We start from the raw sequence: 14,902 nt of genomic DNA on the forward strand, positions 1-14,902 counted from the left end.
TGCACCCTGCGCAAGCCGAGGTGAAGGGTATCGCGGGAAACCCATGTCAGCCTTTCCCCCTCCGTGAGGTTACTCCCTGGAACAACCAGCAGAGTCTTTTTTGTTTCTGTACCTACCAGGCCGTAACACTTCAATAGCAGACAATATGTTCAAAAGCTCAAACGTTAACTGGTTTAGTGAGTTAAGACGAGAGATGCTGTCTGCAATTGCTCGGGGCAGAATGTGCTGAAGGAGCAGAAATCTACCTTTCAACTGGGAATCTATGAAACGGCTCCAAACAAACCCTTTAAAACGTGGAAACAATCCAACGACTGCTAGCTTACTCCGATGCGACAATAACTCTCGGAGACTTTTTGTTAAATTTCACCCACAGAAGATTTAAGCTATTCTTAAATAGCTATTCTTGATAGCAGAATTACCGAAAAAAAACCAGCTCACGCATCTCTCTCTCTCCCAGATCTCTCCACTTCACTCGTTCCTTTCATGCTCCCTTCCTTGGGCTGTCCTGCAGGCTATCCTCTCGTGATGTCGAGCATTCAACAGCAATACTGTTCGGTGGTTTTAACCGTGTCAGCTCCTCAATCCAGATCCCAAGGCAGCCCCAGGAGCAGCTGCACCAGCACAACCGAGAGGTTGTCACTTTGCAATAGAAAGCAGCGAACACGCTCCACGCTGTACTGTTGCCAGATCGTTCATAACCTGAAGCCAAACTCAATCCGAACAGAAGACTATTTACTCCTTCCCCAGTTCTGCACGCCAAGTCTTTCCTTTTATCCTTCTGCCCAAATAGTTCTGGCTCCGCTGGAAGAGGAGTGTGCCTGCAGTGCCGTACAACATGTCGGTGTCTTTCACACCATTTTATTGTTCGCAGGAAGGTATTTTCTAATTTTAAACAAGAGAACAGAAGTAGTAATTATTCTCCAAAGAGAAGAGGCCAAGGTATGGCATCCTGCACGGCATGGAGAACTCTGACACCACCATCTACCTTACTTCGCGCCCCCTCCCTTGCTGCTTTGCCAAATCCGTTTCCATCTCTAGAGCGTGAAAAGAAGAAAGTGTCACCTTTGCTACTACAGACTCAACGTAGGGAACAGCAAGCCTCCATAAATCAGCCCCTGAAGAGCCGCCAGCACACGAACTTTTATTTCTACCTGGCTTTCCCCACCAGGTTCAACCCAAGAAGTTACCTTCACATCCCAGGGAAACGAATGGGTTGAATATCACAAGCTATCCCACTGCAACACCGATAAACTGAGAAGGATTCCTGCAGGTAAGTGTGCGTAAGACAAATCTCTAGAACTCTTCCGAGCCAGAAGGTCACGTTCCATAGGCCACATACAAAGCCCAGAGGAGAGCAGACAGTGCAAAAGAACAATGCGAAGCAAATGGTACGTGTTTGGATGAGAACCAGAAAACAAACCCTAACCTCTGTCAAAAAAAACCTGGAACTGGCGACAGCCACGCTTAACAGACAAGAGTTCAGGCCCCCGTTTACAGGAGCTGAAAAAGAATTAGAATTAGAGGAGGGGGAAGGGTCCAGATTTTCTTTTCCCTTTAAGTCTCACCTGAAAAAAAACCCCTTCGTTCAGATTTAATAAAAATCAGCTTCAACACCATGAAAGAGGAAAAAGACACATGCTATTAGCTAAGTAATTACTAGTAAGAGACATGATAGCAACCCTAATACATCAAGTATGATTTTGCCAGATCCAAATGCTTTCCTTCACAATTTCCATGCTCTAACCAAAAGTGTTTTACCAAAGCTTTGTACAATGAACAACGTTTCGATACACAAAAGGCAAAGGGTAATTGCCTCTTCCTGTTTGCAGCTCTAGCCAGATTTTATTTTTTTTTTTTAAAGGCCTACTGCAAAAAGCATTGCCTTGAAAGCCTTCCAAGGCACCACCAACTCCAAGGTTTTGTATTTGGGGGAAATACGAGAGCAAATCAACTATCTTCTAGCGCAGGCCTCGGTGTGCCTGGTCAAAGCTACGAAAACAACGTCGGTAAGTCCTCCTACACTAATGGCGACTAGCCCTACACAATTTTTACACGCTGCAATTTTAAAACAGGACTTAACAAGTAAAGTCTATCAAACACAGGAATAACTAAACAGAACAGCAATGTTTGTTCAAGGTTTCTAGGTGTGGCTGCAGCCAAGACATAATGGGGATTACTTATATCTGACTCATTTGCTTTGTCTTCATCCATGATTCTCCCTGTTTGGGACTCAATCATTGACGTTTTTCTGCACCACAGGACTTTTTGAGTTCAGGACGTTTTCAAGAAGGGCTTGAGAATTTCAAGCAGAGAGAAGAAATTCCACAAATACAGTTGGTTCATATCGTGTGCAACCAAAACTTACCATCACCCCTCACAGCTAAACCTCAGATTACCTGGACGCGTAGAAGAACACGCCAACTCCCAGCACGCTGCACAGGCATCTGTTTTCTCCTTATCAGACCGCGTATTTCAAAGTCTCTTCTTTTTAAGTGACAACGTACCCACTTCTACAGAGCAGAGGGCTGAGCGCCCACAGATCTGCTCTGCTGCCTTTGTGTGACCCAGCAACCCACCTCACCTCCGTACATCGCGCCTTCCTGTCTGTGAACTGAAAATAACAGTACTTCCCCCTTTTCACTGCAGCAACTTCCAATCCAAAACTACGCAAGTATGGAGGTTTTCGTTCCAATTACAATAAGGATTGTTCTTTTTTTTTAATCCACAAGGGATCACTTAAAAGTTTCTGCCCTAAGAATAAACACGGGTCTCAATCTCAAAAAACATTTACACGAGCACCGGAGTATTAAGAGATCTACTTTCTGCTTACACAAGACAGGTCTCAGCCTTGTGCTGTTCAGTATTTTTTCCAGGATTGCCAAAAGCCTTAAAAAATCCCCAGCTGTGTCAGAATAATTTATAATTTGGTTACCTGCAAACGCTTTCATGAAATCAAGTAAATGGTCCGGTATTTTTTTAAGAAGCAAAGTTTACATTCCTAAAAGTTTAATCAATTGCCCTCTCCAGTTTGCCAAAGTTCACAGCTTTACAAAACGCAGAGCCGAGGCGCCTGCGTTCTCCGAGATGGAAAGGAGTAAGGTGCTAAGAGGTGAGAGTATCTCGAGCCAATGCTGCTGCCGAAGGCTTTGTTATGAAACCAGGGCTGTAGTTCTTGAGGACACACCGTAGGAGCACACACGCTTTTCTCCAGCTTAGAGACACAGCACAGAGTCATCCGAAGCAAACTTTCCAGCAACTCCCTTCTTCCACACACACAAACAGCTCTGCAAGGAGCCCTGCGTTTAGCCGCTGGTACCTTGGTAGAACCCCACCACGGGACACACAACGAGCTTTTAATTGATAATGCCAGGAATGGAACACCTTTAATAGGCATTTTCTGCTTATATTCAACGGGGGGGGGGGGGGGGGAAGAATTCAGCACAGTTTAATAAGCTGCAGATCTGTTTATTCCTCTACCAGAACCGCCGAGGATCAAGGACCCCTTATCTGCTACCCACATCACCTGACTCTGCTCTCCATCGCAGGGTGAACAATCCCAGGCTGGAATTTGCCATGTCACTTCCCAGCTCTTCAGAGTAACCCTCGTTCTCCTTCCCACAGTGACAACGCACACTGTGAGCAGGAGGATCACCTGCCGCCGCGCAGCACAAAGCCATGCGAGCTACACGTCTCGCCTTCCTGCCAGAAAAGGCGAAGCGTGACCTTTTACAACTGTTTGTTAACCTTGCTCATACCTCTTTCTAGAAAGTAAGCAGAAAACTTCAAAGCCTCCTTCCCCTCCTCAGGGTTTCTTTTGGCTGGTCAGCTTATCTATGTGATCGTTGCTTCCAGAGAAGCAGGCGAGGCTTCCACAGCAGGTAATTATAGCGAAAGGCGATGATGAAGACGCAACCACTAGGCAAAGAAAACAATCTTATCAGGACATCCACACCGACATACATGCAGTCGCTCCTGTTCCCAGCGAGCAAATTATTACTGTATTTCCAGAAAAGGTGCTTCATACTGAAATGGCTCTTCATGTCAAAGGTTAATCAGCACTCTAAATGAAGAGTTGATGCATTAAGGGTACAGGTGGGACAACAGGCAACACAAAACCTTCTTTAACACATCCTCATCTAACTACCCTTTCTGGAAGGGTGGCTGCGCAGCTATGGGATGGAGTCACACACAGAAACCAAATCTCTCAGCTCTCCTGGTGCTTTATCTGCTGCATCACTCCCATTTTCAACCGCATCCTTCCAATTTACGGGCAACCAAATGCCCCCTCACAACTTCTTTCATTCGTACGTTCCAAACTTGGTGCTTCTGAAATCTCCCGTGGCTCATCCCACACAAACAGCCTGTCACCCCTCCCGGTCACCCACAGTCCCTCCCTGCAGCAGCTACAGCAGCGGCTCATATGGAAAATAATTATTAGTGGGAAAATACTTATTCTTAGCTTCCTGTAATGAAATGCAGCAGCTCGGAAGGAGGAGCTGGAAGTATCACATGATGATCAGTTCCCAACAGAGCAGAGGGCTTTGTCTGCACGATGGAGATGCCTGTGGCTGCAGTGACTTCCCTCTGAGCAGGGGAGTTCTACCAGGAAAGGCAGGAATAAAGCTGAACTTCCTCCACCGAGTTACCCATGCTGCTCTCAGATAATTAGTATAAACTTGTATTAGAGGAACCATCAGCGTTGCTATTCCTAAATCAGTTTTCTTAATGCAGAGCGAGCTAAAATCTAGAAATACACACACTAACTCCTCTTCTTTGCAATTCGCACTTTATCGCCGATAACAGGACGGTTCAGTTTTGAAACTCCTTTAGGACGACCAAGGTACAGGAACAATATCCCTGTGAAGAGTGAAAGACAGGAGGAGAAACATCCCAAAGAATTCTTTTCCACCACTGCTCTTTAGACCTGATGTTTGACATTAGTCCTGATCCCAGAGGCAAAATGGGAGTGCTTTATCCACTAAGTCAACCAGCTCCCACGGCTATAGCCATCCTAAATGGAATGCATTATTCCTGCATTAAAACATATGTTTTTCAAGGCAGCTAGCCATCCGGCTGTTCTGAGAGAGATTACAGAAGACCTAATTTTATCAGGCAGGGATACAATTCTCCTGGTTATTTTTGCTCCCTAGGGACATGGAGTTGGTGAAAGCAGGTTGCCTGACTGCTGGGGAACAATTCTGAGAGGCTCAGTTGTTGATCACTCAGGCAGTAACTCACGTCCTGGGTTCACGAAATATATTAATGTATGCCCTGTGGGCCCCCATCCCCATGGAATTCAAAGTCCAGAAAGACCTAGTTTGTATCAGCAATTCTCAAGTCAACAAGAATTAGAAAAAGTTTATGTTGGCAGAGAAGTGCTAAAACTTTAAGCAAGTTTCCCCCCACACCCCTTTTTTTTTTTTTTCTTTTAATCAGCTTAAGATACAATAAGTAAAAGCCTTTGCTCACAAAAGCAGCAAGGAAAGTTACTACTACACTGACTATCTTTGGTATAAACATAATCTCTCCTGCCTGTGTTTATTCTAAGTAGTGTTTCAGAAACTCTCAGCTTTGAAGTTTGCAAAAAAAAAAAAAAGCAAGCTGATAGAAATAGGCATTTTACTCAAAAAAATATCCAGGCCAGAGTAACAACCCCACCACTGGCAAACATTATTCACAATGAGAAATACAGGTGTGAGGCTTTTCCCAAGACTTTTCATCAAAATGTAATGGGAAAATTCGTGTAGCAGATGGAATGCTGCTGCCTGCAGAGCATCCGTTAGCTATAAATCACTGTTTCCTCACACATGGTGCAAATTTAAGAGTCCTCCATTCTAATTAATAGAACGAGACATCCTGGCCTGATGACTTGTCCCTGATTTCATAAGCTCTAAGAAAAATTTTGGATTGAATCAACCTCAACAGAGGAATGCTTCAGTTCCTCTCACTGTTAACCCAGGTCCAAAAAGCAACCGAGCAACTCTCTGAGAGAGTCAGGAAATGCTTTTTATAACTTTGAGACACACGGTTTAAAGAAAACCATTTTAAGAAATTATCTGAACATGGTATTTGAAACAAATGAAAACAGGATACTATTCAGCTTCTGCTTGCACCTCTGGGACTTCTCACCATTAGTTCACTCTTTGGCTTCTGAAACTCGCCACTGAATAAACATGATAAATCCAATGAATAGAAAGCTTCACGACAAAACCGAATCAGATAGAGGGAACCAGGAAGGAACCCATCACCCTTTCCGCAACGTTACCAATGAACTAGAAACACGAGGGGTCCTCTGCAGGCAGAGCTTCCCAGGGAGCTCCGAGCACTGCCTAGTTAGATGCACGTTTGAAAGACCAGCAATCCGGCTCCGTGCAGTTATGCTGCCATCCATCACATTTACTACTTAATATTTCATGCTACAGAATTTAAAATAGAAAACTGAAGATCAGTTATCTAGGACACCACAAAAAGAACGCCAAATGCGGCTTTAGCGCAGATGTGTCAGGCTAACAGGTCTGATTAACATTTCCAGCCTAAGTATCCAGCTGAAACTGCAAATACCACCCATACTGGAAGCAGTAAGAATCATAAAAGACAAACCAGGAATCATTGCTACCAGATGTCCCCTCCACCCAGCTGAGGAAAACTGGTTCTAACTCCAGCAAAGCTTCAGAGAAGCAGTCAGGGAGGAGGTGGAGGACTCTCTTTAAAGCCTCTAATTTCCTCCTCTCCCCAAGGCAAAGGGTCAGAGCTGCAGCTTTTAAAAATAGCCCCAAACTTGCTCCTCATTTCCCAAGTATAAAAGGGACAACACAAAAATATGCACATTCTTTAACTCTCCTGGTTATTCTTTATTATATCAGCCCGGGTGCTCCCAAAACCTTCCTTTCCTTCACCATGTTTACATGCATCAAACATGTACCAACAGTAAAACCTACTCCCACTCACAGTAGCCAAAATATTTCTTTCACTATTTGCGTTTAACTCACTCTCTCCAAACCATTAGTCATTTAAATCATTCTGCTTTGACCATCCGCAGAGTAGAAATTTGTGATCATCTTACGGACCTTCTGTTTGATGCACTGGCCACAGATCTGTGACTTTGCTCCTCCTGAGCACGACTTGAGTTGTATTTCCTTTTCTGGTGAGACACGGACATGGCAAGGAACCCCTGCGCTGCCACGCTTGCATCACTTCTTCCTGGGTTGCAAGGCTTAAGAAAATACAATAGCACCTGAAGTGAAGGCTCTTATCAGAACCTTTGTAAAGCCAAACAGGGCAGGAACGATCATCTCCCAATTTGCGTGAACAGCTCCCTAGGACATGCTCCAAAAGGTTTCTTTATGCATTTCAAAGCGCTGCCTCAGAACTGTGCCTTTGTTGGCTGCATACAGAAAGTCTGTGTCAAAGCCATAGGCAGATTTCTCAGCAGATTTGGTACCCATCAGCTGTCAGTCCTGCAGGTAAATTAAGGAAGCAACATAAAAGCCTTCCCATTCCTAGCTTTGCCTAATGCAAGACTTGTGGGTGAGATGCTGCATAAATTCACAAAAACCACCCGTAAGTCCTGCTAGCTACAAGACGACCAGATCCAACTTGCTTATGTTTCTAAGCTCTTCTTCAACCTTTCCTGTGCTACGGCCACAGCTCCCCTCTGAACGGGAGGGGAGAAACTGAAGTGAAACCTTTCTGCTCACTCAGCAAAATCCACGCAGCCAGTCCTTGCTCGGACAATGACTTCCTTTGACCCTCCTCTCATCTGTCTGAATTCTGTGCTTCAGCTACTTCAGTCTGTAAAAAAAAGATCCTCACCTACTCCAGCAGGCGCCTGACAATCGAAGAATGAAAACTGCAGCGCACGATTTTTGAAAGAACAGAAAAATAACATGATTCCATAGGAAATTCTCAAGCCAAACAAAATAAAGACTCTACCCACTTGCTTGAGTCAACATGTTTGCTTCCAGTAAGGTTCTATCCTATTTGGCTGGCCTTCCATCCTGGGTTTCAACTGTTTTGCTGATACTACTTTTTCCACACTTGCCACCATCCTTGGCTAGGTCTTCAGCTTCTGAAAATCCTAATACAAAGCTTTCCTCTGCAGACAGAGCCTCAATTCTTCAGCAAGAGACAATCAGCTTTGAAAGGAACAAACACAGGTGCATGAAGCCATTCACAGAAAAAACACCCACGCAAAATCACCAACCAGACAACGAAATGTATGTTTAACTAGAAAAGTAAACAGAAACCAGCTCCTTCTGCACATGAGGCAAGAGTATTGATACGATAACCCTGTCACCCAACACAGAAGCAACCGGAATTATATTCAAGGCCTGCACTGCTAACAGGGGAATTCCTTGCTGTTCCTTGGTGGAGTTCCCCTCGGCCCGTGCCTCGTACTTTCACAGATATCACAAGTTGAAGTTCACTAACACCCCTTTACTAATCAAAAGCAACAGACGAGACAGAAACTGTAGTGAAACAACAACAAAAAAAAAAAAAAAAAAAAAAAGGCAGCCAAATAGCCAAATAAGCTCTTTATGAGCACGCTTAACCCTCTCAGAGAAAAGCTGGCCTGTACAGCGCAGCCCGGGAGACAGCTGTCCTACTTTCAAAGCAAAAGCTCTTGTCACACCATCTATGTTGTACCAAGAGAAGAAACTTTACCGCACGAGCAGTACAATAGTCTCGTGGTGTGCGCTGCGTAAAACAAACCCACTGGACGTGCTTAATTAAAACATTTGAATCTGGCTATTCCAGATTCTATTAACAGGGCTGCGATGAAGTTCACACGAGAGGAGCTGCTCGAGAATTTCACCCGAAGTAGAAGAGCACCCAGACCTCCCCAAGCTGAGTGCTGAAGTGCTTTAATGCCAACGTTTTCAGCCGAATATGGGACAGATTCCACCACTTACCGTGTTCTACGAACTGATCAGCACACGCTGCAAACATCTGAAGACACAGCATCATACAGGGGACACAAAGTCACCTTCAAACACAGCTGCAAAGCCCAAAGGCCTAAGACTGAGCTCCCGTACTTACAAAAATGTGAAAACGGGGGTAAAAGTCTTCTTTAAAGCTAAACTTTGGCACTTTTACCCATGAAAAAGAAGCAGATGCAAATACAAAGACAGCCCTTCCCATCATTAGTGATGCATAATGTGGGCGTCACTGACAGATGAAGAAAAGCACTAGAAAGAGAAAAAAAGCCAGAAGTGAGAAAAGAAGGAAAACATGAGTAATGAACAGGTTCCAGGTTTTGTGACCCAACTCACTGCTTATACACAATTGTTGTTATTTTAACATTTTTTACTTAGTGGCTACAACACTGACCCCTCCGTAAGGAAATGCAATGTCTCTGTGAAGCGTCATGTTTCAGATTTGGGGATAATGTACTTCACGTTGACAGAAGACAGCTGAATTCTTATCTAAGCTTTGAAATAAATGACTTAGACTCAAATCAATCACTGAGGCCAAATGAAGATACACGATAAAAGACTAAAAAAAAAAAAAAAAAGAAATGCCATTTCTGTTGATTAATAAACAATTACCGTTTCCCGAAACACTTTCCACCGTTTTGCTAAGACATTTTAAGTGCACTCAGGAATGGGACTGCTGTTACTGCCATGCTGACCACAAGGCTCAGTAAGGAATAATCCAGGGCTGGTAGAGGTATAATTAGTCCTGTTGCTCTGTCCGCACAGATTGTTCCTGAAGAAAGTCTCATGGCTCATCGTTGCAAACTATGATTTCTATTTTAAGCACACATTAAACTAATCCTGCTCCACTTTGCACCCTACTTGCTGACACAGCATCTTTCACAACCCGAACGCCTGATAAGATTTTAATGCTGTATTTCCCCCATATTGTTGGAAATTCTCTACACCGTGGCAGTGAACGGTAACGCAGCCCTGTGTAAAACTCACTGCGAGGCTCAGCACACAACTGGATTACGCTCCGAGCCTACAGCCTCCTGCATCTGAACCACCTTCCAGCAGCACTCAGGTGCTCCCCACCACAAGACCATACACCAAGGACAGAGAAGCCTCCCAGCTCCTGCGGTCGGGGACCCCGGGCTACTCATACCAACTCCGTGCAGATGCAATTCCTCTCCTGTTCCAAAAGCGAGGTGCTCCTACCCAGGAAACCTGACAGAAACATTTATATAGTAAACAGTCAAGCCTAGAGACAAATAAAGGGGGTGGGGGAGAAAAGGATCAAGTGTTCTTATCTGAGCAATAGCTAATCAGTTAAACATGAAGCATTACCACCATTTTTAATAAGATGTTTCCATTCAATATTGTTTACTATAAACAGTCCATAGTTATTGGCAGTGGAACGATGCATGCATACAGCTTAAAATGTTTAAGCTTCAGCTTCAAAGTAGGGCGTATTTTTCAAGAACTATACAATGACATTACCTCACTGACTCACTCGGCTCCTTTACAGGTCAGGCCTCAGCTATCTCAGCAGCAAGATACCAGGAAAGATGTTTCCAAGAGCTCAGGGACAAAGTCACCCAAAATTCTTTGTACTTACTTTTTCTTTTTGATAGAAAAAGTGACGTGCGCAAACAAATCCGTAATGTGCATATTAAGAAATCTGAGCACGGAATCCACAAAGGGGCAGTGGATTTAATAGTCAGAGAATTACTTATATAACACAGAAAACTTCACCACACTGAAGTTTAAGCTATTTGAGAAGCCTACTAAAAATTAGAATGATGTCACAGCCAGCCATTCTAGCAAAAGGATTTAAAGTTTGCAGCGCCATATATTACAGGGTCAAACTATAGTGGGCTTTCAGCCACAGTAACATCTTAAAAAAACAAACAAACAAACAAAAAAAAATCCTTTCACGTTACATTTTTAGCAAAACAAGAGAACGTTCTTCGATTCTTCGTTATCGTGGAGTACCCAAACCCAAATACCTGATAGCATTATCTACTTTAGTTAAATGTTTACAGAAAGGATATCTGAAAAACACCTGACAAGAAAAACCCCAAACAGCTAACATTCGAAGTTTAATGACAAATAATTTGCGTTAAGAAAGCACTACCAGGGGCTCTTCCTCTGGCATCCTACACCCATGCGGGCAGCGGAGGGTGCCAGCGCCCAGCTCAGCGCAAGAATTCTAAGCTGCAAAACAAGGAGCAGGTTTCCTCTAGACACTGCGCGTTCTGGGACAAAGCGAGTAACGAAAGATGTTACCCCAACTTGATTTTTTTTTCCAAAGTTTGAATCCGGAGAGAATTATTGCAGCCCTGCAGGAAGCCCTCCCGAGAAGCCCCTGCTGATGGCACCAAGCTGCCTGGATGAATTTATAAAGAGATGCAAAACGGAGCTACCTGCTCTGCAACCTTCACCCTCTGCCTCAGATTCATCCCTCGCCCTCCGGCTTCACCAGGGAACTTTGCAACAAAGCTATATGGAGAGCAGCGTTTTAAGCACTAGGAAACAAAGACATACCCATGCAAAAAAAGGAAACAGAAAAAAGCGCATGCTCTGTCCCGGTTATGGCTGTGCAAAAGAACTTAACTCACAAAGTGGAAAGAACACCGGGTTTGGCTTCATTCTGCACCCAAAGCCCCTCGCCTCCCCCCCGCCCAGGACCCCTGGCTGTCCCCAGAGCCTCTCCCTCCCTCCCACTCCGCATCCCCAGCTCAGGAACGACAGAAAACAGGCCACAAGAAAAGCCCTTCCGAGGGGGCTCATCGCCCCTGGCCAGCCGAGGGTCCCCCCGGGTCTGGCAGGGGGCTCCCCCCCAGCCACAGCCCCTCCCCACGGGCTGAGCCCCTCCATCCCCCGGCCCACCCCACACACATTCACTCCCCCTCATCCCTGGTCCCCGCACACGGAGCCTGTGGGAGCCCCCCCACCCCACCCCGACAGGCCCCCAGACACCTCACAGGGAGCCCCCGGCCCCCTCACACAGAGCCTCTGGAAGCCACCCCCTCCCCCCCCGACAAGCCCCCAGACCCCTCGCAGGGAGCCTGTGGGAGCCCCCCCACACACCGACAGGCCCCCAGACCCCTCGCAGGGAGCCTCTGGGAGCCCCCACACACACCGACAGGCCCCCGGACCCCTCGCAGGGAGCCTCTGGGAGCCCCCCCACACACCGACAGGCCCCCAGACCCCTCGCAGGGAGCCTGTGGGAGCCCCCCCCCCACCGACAGGCCCCCGGACCCCTCGCAGGGAGCCTGTGGGAGCCCCTCCCCCCACCGACAGGCCCCCAGACCCCTCGCAGGGAGCCTCTGGGAGCCCCCACACACACCGACAGGCCCCCGGACCCCTCGCAGGGAGCCTCTGGGAGCCCCCCACACACCCCCAGGCCCCTCTCACGAGCCTCTAGAAGCCACACACAGACAGACAGGCCCCCGACCCCCTCACACGGAGCCTCTGGGAGCCCCCCAGCCCCCCCAGCCAGGCCCCCAGCCCCCTCACAGGGAGCCTCTGGAAGATCCACACACACCGACAGGGCCCCGGCCCCCTCACACGGAGCCTCTGGGAGCCCCCCCCCCAACCCAGCCCCCTCGCACGGAGCCTCTGGAACTCCCCCCCCCCCCCCCCCCCCCAGGCTCCCGGACCCCTCACACGGAGCCTCTGGGACCCCCCAGCCCCCCGGAGACAGGCCCCCGGCCCCCTCGCACAGAGCCTCTGGAAGCCCCCCCACACAGACAAGCCCCTGGCCCCCTCGCAGGGAGCCTCTGGAAGCCCACCCTCCCAAACAGGCTCCCAGCCCCCTTACACGGAGCCTGTGAAACTCCCCTCCCCCGGACAAGCCCCCAGCCCCCTCGCACAGAGCCTCTGGGAGCCCCCCACACACCGACAGGCCCCCGGCCCCCTCGCAGGGAGCCTCTGGGAGCCCCCACACACGCAGACAAGCCCCCGGCCCCCTCGCAGGGACACCCCCCCTCCCAGCCGCGGGCCTCCTCTCCCACAGACCCACGTCAGCCCCGCTCCCCCCTCCCCCCCCGGAGGCTCCCCCCGCCCGGGCCGCGGGAGGAGGCCGCGGCGGCCGGGCCGGCGCCCCGGGGGCAGGGCAGGGCAGGCGGGCGGGCTCCCGGCGCGGCCCGGCGCTCCTCACCTTCGGAGAGCTCCAGCTCCAGCTCAGCCAGCTGCTCACGGACCTCGCGGGGCAGCGAGGAGACGCCCGCGGCCGCCAGCTCGGCCATGGCGGGCGGAGGGAAGGAGGGGGAAGGGGGGGGTGGGGAAAAGGCAGGTCCGGCCGCCGGGTCGGCGCGGCTCCGGCTCAGCGCCGGGGGCTCCGGATCGCGGGCACGGCGGGAGCGGCCGCCACCTCCGCCATGCTGAGCCCCAGCGCCGTCGTCACGTGACGGGGCGGCGCGCCCGCCTCGCCCGGCCCGGCCCGGCCTCCCGCCGCCGCGCGCCCCCCCGCGGCCCGGCCCCGCCGCTCGCCTCGCACCGCCCGTCCCGGGGGGGCCCGGTCCCGCAGCGCGACCCGGGGCACCGCGGGCCGCCGGGGCTCCCCTCAGCGGGGCCCGCCGCGTCCCCTGTCCCCTCAGGGGGGGTCAGCCGCTTCCCGCCTGTCCCCTCACGGGGGCCCGAGGCCACCGCCGCCCGTGTCCCCTCAGGGGGGGAAGCACCGCTTCCCGCGCGTCCCCTGACGGGGGGACCGCCACTTTCCCTGTCCTGACACCCTGAGGGACACCGCCACCTCCTGTGTGTCCCCTCACGGGGGGACCCGCCCCCTCCCCTGTCCCCTCATGTCCCCTCACGGGGGGACACCGCCACCCCTCCCCCCCCCCGCCCCTCAGGCCCCCAGACCGCAACACAGGCAAGTGACACCTGGGGGGTTGTGGGTTTTTTTGTTGTTGTTGTTTTTGGTTTTTTGGTGTTTTTTTTTTGTTTTCTTTTAAATCAGCTTTATTTTTCTAACTGTTATTTCAATTTCCCATAGCACCTTGGCAATGTCAAAAACAAATACAAATACATGTATTATCATTTTAACATTTAAAGCATGAACCTACTTTACACAAATTTTGTTTTGGACAGTTTTGACAACAGGAATATACCAGAACAGACAAAAGTATAGAAGCCAGGTAAGTCGCTTTTTTTTTTTTTTTTTTTTCTTTTTTTTCTCCTTTCACTGAAGCCCTACCACTTTGAAGAAGAGATCGTAAATGCCAAGGGGAAGCTGGATTCATCCGGGAGGAACAAGATGTCTGTAGTAACTTGAGCTCAATATATTATCTGAATATTTTGTATTCTATAAAAATTAGAACAAAAACCCTTTATGCACAGTCTGTTTTACATTTGAAGTTGCATTTTTTTATTATTTTTTTTTTTGGAAACTGTATCCATAACTGAAGCTCCATAAAAATAAACCTCTGGTTCTTAAATATAAAATTTTAAAGTTGTTACAGGTTAGTTTGCAGATGGATTTTTTTTCAGAAATAAGTTGCTTTAACTCTGTTTCAAGTCCTCCCAACTGTACATTAAAAACAGACTCTATTAACCTCTTATAGTGCCTATGCTAAAGGCACTTAAGAGAAGAGCCAACTAAAATACTACAACAAACCAAAATTATGTACCATCCTAAAGGAAGCTCAGACTATATGTAATATATACACAAAGAAGAGCATGATAAATCATTCAGATTAATGGCAACAATCTTACGTTTCAGAAGGAAATATCAAAATTAGAAACAAAAAGTCTATTGCATATCTGTAGTAATCAAGGATTTACAAAAAAACTTATCAGAAGCAATTTCCCCCCGAAGTGCATTTCTGTTGCATCGTCTGTAATACAATGGCGCATTTTACAAATTTAAAATATCATCTGTACATACCAGATATTTTACCCCAGGTGAACATTCACTTGGGTAACAGTAAAAATAGCGGACATTTTCAAGACAATTAAGCTGATATTGACAAAGTAGTAAG

The 14,902-nt window shown here is 48.1% G+C and overlaps 1 protein-coding gene across 4 annotated transcripts in view; it reads right to left on the reverse strand.

Annotated features, from left to right (window-relative positions):
* Positions 1 to 13,338, reverse strand: part of DIP2B (disco interacting protein 2 homolog B) — a 72,186-nt gene extending 58,848 nt beyond the window's left edge. For 3 of the 4 annotated variants that reach the window (XM_080368807.1, XM_080368805.1, XM_080368804.1), the window contains exon 1: positions 13,084 to 13,338. In XM_080368807.1, coding sequence (XP_080224933.1) covers positions 13,084 to 13,171 — 88 coding nt within the window. In that variant the 5' untranslated portion in view covers positions 13,172 to 13,338. Of the gene's footprint in view, positions 1 to 7,936; positions 7,968 to 13,083 lie in introns of those variants that run through there. The other variant, XM_080368806.1, reaches the window with a different exon arrangement.
* Between the last annotated feature and the right edge of the window lie 1,564 nt (positions 13,339 to 14,902).

The sequence above is a fragment of the Falco punctatus genome, assembly GCF_963210335.1.
Source record: "Falco punctatus genome assembly, chromosome: 18".
Taxonomy (NCBI): domain Eukaryota; kingdom Metazoa; phylum Chordata; class Aves; order Falconiformes; family Falconidae; genus Falco; species Falco punctatus.